The 9,178-nt window shown below is 39.9% G+C and overlaps 1 protein-coding gene across 2 annotated transcripts; it reads left to right on the top strand.

The window, feature by feature from the left end:
• The first annotated feature begins 5,730 nt into the window (after window positions 1–5,730).
• Window positions 5,731–6,927, top strand: LOC101690633 (heterogeneous nuclear ribonucleoprotein A3). Of its 2 annotated transcripts, XM_045082315.1 has the most exons (2): window positions 5,731–5,768; window positions 5,835–6,927. In XM_045082315.1, exons 1-2 carry the CDS (start codon window positions 5,763–5,765, stop codon window positions 6,897–6,899), a joined length of 1,071 nt encoding a protein of 356 aa, XP_044938250.1. In that variant the 5' UTR covers window positions 5,731–5,762; the 3' UTR covers window positions 6,900–6,927. The 2 variants fall into 2 exon arrangements, with proteins under 2 accessions (XP_044938250.1, XP_004833936.1); XM_004833879.3 differs by having other exon boundaries at window positions 5,746–6,927.
• The last annotated feature ends 2,251 nt before the right edge of the window (window positions 6,928–9,178 follow it).

The raw sequence follows: 9,178 nt of genomic DNA, 5'->3' as shown, positions 1-9,178 counted from the left end.
TCCAAGCCTGTGGGTGTGCTTCCTAGAAGTTCCACCTTCCATTTTCATTGACAATGTTCATCATGCTTATTATAAATTTCTTTCCTGATCATATCAGCTCTGTTCTTCTCTTTCTGTTGTTTCTCTTCCATAGCACAAGTGCTCACATATCTTGTAACTCCAGCTGATCAGCTTGTTACCAGTTGATGTTGCCTTTAAGGCCACACAAGCTTCCACTCTCCTAAGAGTCTACTCTTTGCTGTTTCAATTACTGTTGAGAAGTGGATTGGATGTAGCATCAGGAGAAGAGGCTCTTCCCCCTGGTTTCTCCCAGAATTATTGGCTACTTAGGTTCTGCCTGTCTCCCACCTCAGAATGGTCCCCCTGATCATAACTGCTTATTCAGAAGGCCTAGAATGATGGTGGCTTACAGATCCTGGTCACCCCCCAATCCCTAGCAATTTCCTCCTTCCCATGTGTGCTTGAAATTCACATTTGGGGGTATGAAACACCCACAGTGCTGCCCCTGTGACTGCTAGTGCTATCTATAGCTATAGTCTGGAGCTTCTGTTTCCTTTGATCAAGTCCCACCCCCTCTCAGCCTGTCTTGTATTTCTCTCAGTGTCTAGTTTGAATATGCCTCTGTGCTCACTCAATAAAAACCTGTTTTTTGCCATTTCGTGTATAGATACAGATCCCGGAGTTAGTGGTGTGAACTCCAAATACCATGTTAACTAGAAGTCACGCCTTAATGACATTTCAATTTTTTTCCACAGTAGGGACATGGAAGTGGATGATGGGGCCTGGAGGCTTTTTCTCCAGAGGATTCTTTGCATCTTTTCTAAGGCTCCGTGAAACACAGTGTTTAAAATCATTGTATTGGATGATATTCAGGGTCACTTTTCTCATGGGTTTTATGTTTCCTGGAGTCCAGGAGTCACCGTGTTTTCTGTAAGAATGCTGAAGATGCAGAGGTCAGGGTGAATAGAGTTACCCCTCTTTACCTGCTTCGTTTTGCAAACATAGACTTACAGATTAGGAAAATCCCATAGGCTATTTGCTAGGTCCAGTATTAAAGACAGGACCCTCACTTTCTTGTAATACTTTGATCCTCTTCTACACATCTGTCAGAAAACAACTCCATTTTTCCACATTCAATCAATGCTTCTCCCATTTCATTATTGATTATGTCCATGATGGTAATTGCTGATAGATTGAGGGGAATGCAGACAGAATCGGGTCGTGAATATTAACTGTATGTTTGGTCCAGTTCAAGGAAAGAGCTTTAGAAATGGTTGGCCACTTGTGAGAACTTGGTAACTTTTTTTCCTCATTTTGAGGAAAATTATTAAGTTAAATCTTGTTTTGCTTCTTTGGTTTGTTTGGTGGGGGTGGGTTGATGTGTTTTTGTTCATTTGTTTTGTTTTTGATAAATTTTTCACGCACTTCAGGTTTGAAACTTGAGTTTAGGGAAAGAACTCTGAAAGATACCAGGTGAGTGGCTGTGTTAAATGTCTCTGATTGAATAGAAATGGCCCTGTAGTGTTTGAGGGGGGAAAAAAGTGAGAGAGTCATGAAATTTCTTGGAGAAGAAAGTGTGAGTGCCATTAACATTCCCCATACAACATGGAGTGATGTGAAGATGGGCTTCTTCCAGATGTTCTGTGACACAGCATATGCAGGCAGAAATCTGGACAGAATAATATTCTATAAAGGGCCGATTATCTGATGTTGCCCATGATGAGTACCTATGTTTTGGCAATAATAATTAAGTGGAGATTATTCCAATGAAATATCAATCTATAAAAACATTTCCCAATATTCTTTCCACAGTATAGTTGTCTTAGGACAAGAGCTGTAAAAAAAGATCCTGTAGTCAAATACATTTGGGAAATGCCCTCCTTTGGGAAATCTCTCATGCATATTTTCATATGAAGCAGCTTAATTATATTAATTGTATTAATCTGGTATTCCTCAAAACTGTTTACCATATCACCTGTTCTGTTAAAGTTGCTTGACATCCGTTGATGTGCATAGGGCTTTATCCTCATGGTTAAGAGCATGGGTCATAGAAAGAAGGACCTGATTTTCAGTCCTCATCCTTCCACTTACACATTAACCTCTTTTGACTTCACTTTCCTTATCTATAAATGTGAAACAGTGACAGTTGCTGTAGAGAACTGGTATGTTCACAGACACTAACAGGTCTAAAGATGCTAGTCTGTACAAAGCATGTGCAAGGGACTCAGAAAACAGGAGTTGAATCAGTAAGTAGTGATTATCATGATGAAATTATTAATAGCAGTAGAAACTCAGCAGAAAGAAAAACCTGGAAGACTATAGAATTGTAAATGCCTAGGTAGTTCACTCTTCCTTCTTTTGCTCCTTGATTTAGATACAGAAAAGAGACCCAGAAAAAGGTTTGCTGTGGAAGAAAGCAAAGGGGAAAATATAGTCCTTAAAGTCATTTCTCATTATTACTTCCTCAATGGAGCCCTCTGTGGACCCAGTGGCCCTCCCAGCAATGACCTACAATGCTATTTCCTTTCTGTCCCTTACTTTTATATTTACCCCAACAAGGAAGTTGTTTTTCACGATGGCTACATTCTTCTTGTCCCCTGTTTCTTTCTCAGCAATGAACTCTTCATGTCCTTAAACATAACCACTAGACTGTGTAGCTGAGGAGGTCTCAGAAGAGCCTAGGGAAAGATGCATTTTTGCCATAAGTTGAACCTCGGGTCAAATTTGAATCGAGAGTTTCCAGCAGCTCTGCTTTAAACAGGGCAGCTAACCCTAGTAGGAAGTGGTAGGTTTGAATTGTCCTTTTAGTTTCTGTTGTTTATTTCCTGGATTAGGTAAAAATAAAATAAAGCAACAAACATTCAAATTCTTTGTCAACTGATGTTTCAACTCCTTGGAATTTCAACATTAAGCATTATTAAACATTAATCATGATTGAGAATTCAAGGAAAAGTATGTAGTATAATGTAATGATTGAATACATGAGCTTTGGTGTTGAAGACTGGGATATTTTTGTTTGGATAGGCTTCACTTTCTTTATCTGTAAAATGGGGAAAAAATACCTAATTATGAGGGTGATTGCTAAGATTAAATGGATTAAATGGATTGCCAAGATTAAAATTCTGCCTAAGATTAAATTAAAGAATAGTTGCTCTTCTTTTGATTTAAGAGACCTAGATTTCAAAATGTATAAAATATGACAGAGTTTAATAGTTATTGCATGAGTTAGATTGTTATTGTAGAATGGCAGATTTCACTGACCATCAAGTGTGTCCATGTATATTTTAATACATATTCCGTCCACTAAAGAGATTGCAGATCAGTCCAGCAACAAGGAGGGATTATCTCCCAAAGTCAGAAAAGTTAGACCAAAACAAAATGTCTGATCTGCTCCAAAACAGATCTTAACATTTCAGAGTCTGTTAATACGTGTGCATTAGTTTCTGAGGATAAAGTTATAGAGCTGTTCTTCTTCACGAAGCATATGAAGGCTGTGCTGCTAATTGGATGGCTTAGAGGGGTTTTATAAGAAAGTGCACAGGAAGTAGTGTTTCCTCTGATCTAGATCTCCTTGGCCCAGGTTATGTTCAAGCATGTGGGAGAATGTGAGATAGCATCACTTGGCTTGGTTCACAGTTTAAAGGTAAGGAATCAGGGTCCTGTTCATCAATTCTCTCTTTGGCTGTGTTTAAACTGCTGTTCTACCAGGTGATAAGTATTTGATATCAAATGAGTATATTGATATTTATTATCTATCATTGTATTTTAATCACTTATTTTTTAATTCCATTTGCAGGTTCTTATTTTTTTTTTTAAGATTTATTTATTTGACAGAGAGAAATCACAAGTAGACAGAGAGGCAGCCAGAGAGAGAGAGGGAAGCAGGCTCCCCGCTGAGCAGAGAGCCCGATGTGGGACTCGATCCCAGGACCCTGAGATCATGATCTGAGCCGAAGGCAGCGGCTTAATCCACTGAGCCACCCAGGTGCCCCTGCAGGTTCTTATTTTTTAAAATATGCTTCTTTTATAGTTTATATCATATGGTTTTATTAACTGAAGTGGGAGCAGATCTGTATTAGCTGTTTTTTGCATATGTTCCCTCTTGCTCATGCTAGATCATTTCTTCTTGCGTTTTATGACTTGAGGTTTTAGGCTCCTGTGAAGCCTGAGTTGAGGACATATATCTCTAGAGAAGAACTGTGTTGGAATTTTCCAGGTGCCTAAAGTTGGCCCATAGACCAGGGATCATTAGTATGTTAATAGCAAAGCCCATGACTTAACAAACCATAAAGATAGATTTATATTCAAACCCTACACCTTAAAGTGAAACAGGGTTATGATTTTAATTTCATAGATTCTTAAAGGATTTTTTTCCACTGAGAGACTAACAACAGATGGTCATGTTTTCTTGAATCTAGACCATGCTAAAAGGTGGTTTTATATACCTTCTTCTTTCCATAAGGGACTCCCACCTTAATCTTAGAACCAATTGGATCTTAGAATCCAGTTCTCATTTTTACCACTGTTGAGCCCAAGGTCATGACTCCTGTCTCTGAATATGTGACTCCCTAGTCCTAAGTGTACAAGTTACTCTCATTCCGAGCTATATGTTAGCTCATGTATATCTACTCTCATCAGCTCCATATTTATTAATGGCAGTGGCATATTTCCCTTTGTTGTGGCAAGCTAGGCTATGCACATAGAAGAAAGTTTGCATCATTTTGTTGAGAATGTCTAAGCTTTTATAGTAGGAGGGTTTTGAGTTTTTGTAGTTGACCATGTTGCCCCAACACAAAGTCAGCAGGGTTGTTTCAATCTGGGGTCCTTCGGTGATTCTGAGGAGTTAGCAACACTGAGGGGCAACCCACTGTGTTGGCTCTTAGTCCTTGTCCTGCTTTCAGCAGAGAGGGTTTGCTTTTTTTCTGTTTTATACACAGGGCTTCTGAATATGAACTGGTTGCACATAAAGGTTCAATATTTTATTTTTTTTTCAAAGATTTTATTTAGTTATTTGTCAGAGAGAGATAGGAAAGTGCATACACAACCAGGGGGAGCAGCAGGCATAGGGAGAAGCAGGCTCCCCGCTGAGCAAGGAGCCCGAAGTAGGACTTGGTCCCAGGACCCTGGAATCATGACATAAGCCAAAGGCAGACACTTAACCGGCTGAGCCACCCAGGCACCCAAGGTTCAGTATTTTAAAATAAAGTTTTAAAATCCTGCCTTAAACTTTGTAATAGAAAACATTGAGGTATGGCATGAAGAACATTAATGTCATTGCCGAATGGCATGGACATCTAATAAATTCCAAACTGCTACAATCATTCTACAAACAACCGTCCACACTCTTTATGTTACTGAACAGGAATCACTCCAAACTTGAGATGGAGTTGAGGAAGTCACACTTCCCCAGGGAGTAAACTGCTCCAGGAATAGAGTGAGCAAGGCCAGAGGCTCATTAACTCTGTGAACTAGGAAAAGTTCCTTCATTAATGCTGGAAACAGTGGGGACCTTATTCTAGGAAGAATCAATAATGCATGTGGTTACTTAAGCTGTAAAAAGAGTTCATATCCTGTATTCTTTCAAAGTCTGTCTTCAAGGGACTAAAACCAGGATGGCAAGAATTCCTCCAGTCCCCAAAATCTCCCAGTAAGGTGGAATATTGGTGGTAGGGGCCCGCCCTAAATAAAGAATAGCAGATAAAGGCCTCTTCCTCTCCGTCCCATATTGAACTCGAGTTGGAAGAGGCGAGTCTGGTCTCAAAATGGAGGTAAAACCGCCGCTCAGTCGCCCCCAGCCCGACTCTGGCCGTCGCCGCCGCCGCCGGGGGGAGGAGGGCCATGATCCAAAGGAACCAGAGCAGTTGGGAAAACTGTTTATTGGTGGTTTGAGCTTTGAAACTACAGATGATAGTTTAAGAGAACATTTTGAAAAATGGGGTACACTTACAGATTGTGTGGTGATGAGAGACCCCCAAACAAAACGTTCCAGGGGTTTTGGTTTTGTGACTTACTCTTGTGTTGAAGAGGTGGATGCAGCAATGTGTGCCCGACCACACAAGATTGATGGGCGTGTAGTGGAACCAAAGAGAGCTGTTTCTAGAGAGGATTCTGTAAAGCCTGGTGCCCATCTAACAGTGAAGAAAATTTTTGTTGGTGGTATTAAAGAAGATACAGAAGAGTATAATTTGAGAGACTACTTTGAAAAGTATGGCAAGATTGAAACCATAGAAGTTATGGAAGACAGGCAGAGTGGAAAAAAGAGAGGATTTGCTTTTGTAACTTTTGATGATCATGATACAGTTGATAAAATTGTTGTTCAGAAATACCACACTATTAATGGGCATAATTGTAAAGTGAAAACAATTATTTCTAAACAAGAAATGCAGTCTGCTGTATCACAAAGAGGTCGTGGAGGTGGATCTGGCAACTTCATGGGTCGTGGAGGGAACTTTGGAGGTGGTGGTAACTTTGGCCGTGGTGGAAACTTTGGTGGAAGAGGAGGCTACGGTGGTGGTAGTGGTGGCAGCAGAGGTAGTTATGGAGGAGGTGATGGTGGATATAATGGATTTGGAGGTGATGGTGGCAACTATGGTGGTGGTCCTGGTTACAGTAGTAGAGGAGGCTCTGGTGGTGGTGGACCAGGATATGGAAACCAAGGAGGTGGATATGGAGGTGGTGGTAGAGGATATGATGGTTACAATGAAGGAGGAAATTTTGGAGGTGGTAACTATGGTGGTGGTGGGAACTATAATGATTTTGGAAATTATAGTGGACAACAGCAATCAAATTATGGACCCATGAAGGGGGGCAGTTTTAGTGGAAGAAGCTCAGGCAGTCCCTATGGTGGTGGTTATGGCTCTGGTGGTGGAAGTGGTGGATATGGTAGCAGAAGGTTCTAAAAAATTTTCAGAAGAAAAGGGCTACAGTTCTTAGGAGAGAGAGCGAGGAGTTGTTAGTAAAGCTGCAGGTTACTTTGAGACAGTCGTCCCAAATGCATTAGAGAAACTGTAAAAATCTGCCACAGAAGGAACGATGATCCATAGTCAGAAAAGTTACTGCAGCTTAAATAGGAAACCCTTCTTGTTCAGGACTGTCATAGCCACAGTTTGCAAAAAGTGCAGCTATTGATTAATGCAATGTAGTGTCAATTAGATGTACATTCCTGAAGTCTTTTATCTGTTGTAGCTTTGTTTTTTTCTTTTTCTTTTCATTACATCAGGTATATTGCCCTGTAAATTGTGGTAGTGGTACCAGGAATAAAAAATTAAGGAATTTTTAACTTTTCAAAAAAAAAAAAAAGAATAGCAGATAAAACAGAACAAACATGGGGGGGTGGAAAGTTTGGTAAAATAAGGGGGGGAAAAAGGTGAAAGTGTAGAGAAGAGAGGAGATGGCCTCAAAAGAGAGAACAAAAAGAAGTGCTAACATGGACAAAATCATCACATGTTGAGTGTGATGTGCTGTATGTCTTAAGACAGAGACTTGCTGGAACCAGTTGAACAGCGGGCACCAACTAATGTACAAGTGTAAATACTTCCTCTGTCTGCAAGTCTGATTAATACCTGCCTTGTGTACCTCTAGTGAAACTCCCTTTTGCTTTCTGTGGTTACACTGGATTGGCCCTCACTCTTGTCCCTTTTCACACCAAAGCAAGCCCTAAACAATGTTGAAGCATTAGATATGCTCTTTCTTCTGTCAGTGACACTTTTCTACTTGGATGACTTCTTTACTTAGAATGTTACTTGCTCGCAGATGTTGCCCATGTTCTTCAATACACACCTCCGTGCAAAGCTAAAATAGGTTCCCCTTTGACAAGCTTTCTTGGCCCTTTGTAGCTTTTCTTTAACACCCTTACCATAAGAGTAGTGACATAATTGTTCTCCTCATTTAAAAAAAAAAAATGTATCTTTCTCCTTCCTAGAATGTATATTCCACGAAGGTAGGGAGATCTGTTTTCAGTATCTAGGACAGTTCTGGGCACCCAGCGATATTTCTTGGGTAAATGAATGAAAAGATGAAAGAGTGGAAAACACATTTTTAAACATGAAATACAATTAGTCTTGTAATAAAGTACTTCATGGAGTCAACTTTTAATTCCCCAAAAGACTACCAGAAAAGTCTATTGATCAAGAAAAACTAAGCTTATTAGATTTTGTGCAGAAAAGGACAGAGACTTAATAGTGTCTCAAAATAGAAATATATAAGGTTTGGGGGCCTAGGATGGATGAATTAAGGGTAGGCCTTGCAAGATAGAAACTCATTGGAATTGGACAGAGATTGTAACATAACACTTTTAGATTGATGTGTGCAGCAAGGAGAGGGTCTTGAAGTAATTCCTGATAAGTAGGGTATCTATCTTGAAAAATGAGCTGTTTATTTGGTTCACTGTCTTATCTACCAGGTGCAGATATTTCCTAGAGCAAGCAGTTAAATTATTTTTATTTTAAATTATTTTCTTTATTCTTAACATTGTTTAACAAAGAAACAGGTAAGTATACATCCTAGAGTTGTTCAATCCCGCGAGAGGAAAGTTTGCCTGTTTCCAGGATTGTAAACAAAGGGACTGGGAACTATTTTGGTTTAAATGCTGAGTCCTCCCTTTCAGTTATACTTTGGTCCGAGCTCAAGGACAGGCCACACTTGTCTAAAGGTTTGATTGATCCAGATTTCCACCCACTGTTCAACTATTGTGTTATCATATAGAGCTTCAGATATTGAAAAGCATCAGATTCTCTTATTCATTTTTGCTGGAAGACTGTCATATCATTTGATGGGACAGTGGCTTCACACGGGAACCTCAGAACAACTGCTAAGAAGATTATAACCACGTTGTGCAGACCGCTTTTCAGCCTGGAGCCAAAGGGCTCAAACCAAGAGTAGAGATACTATCCCTAATTGGTAGCGCACACAGAGTCACATCTGGGGGTATTAGATAACGTATCTAATTTCATCTCTTTCTTTCTTTATGCTTACTGTCCACGAAGGACATTCACTCCTTTCAGCCCTACCTCTGAAAACAAAACTACAAAGAATCCAAGCATCTGTGTTTATGTTTGCTCGATTTTATCCATATTTAAAACGCTTCGGCCTTGAGGATTGCCTCTGAAGGTAAATATCGAGGGAAGGGAGAGAAGTTAGAAGGAAAGGAAGTTTGCCTTTTGAGAACCTCATAGGTGCT

Source organism: Mustela putorius, unplaced genomic scaffold, assembly GCF_011764305.1.
Source record: "Mustela putorius furo isolate JIRA1106 unplaced genomic scaffold, ASM1176430v1.1 tig00000596_pilon_pilon_pilon, whole genome shotgun sequence".
In the NCBI taxonomy this organism is placed as follows: domain Eukaryota; kingdom Metazoa; phylum Chordata; class Mammalia; order Carnivora; family Mustelidae; genus Mustela; species Mustela putorius.
This window is presented reverse-complemented; position numbering and strand designations above follow the sequence as displayed.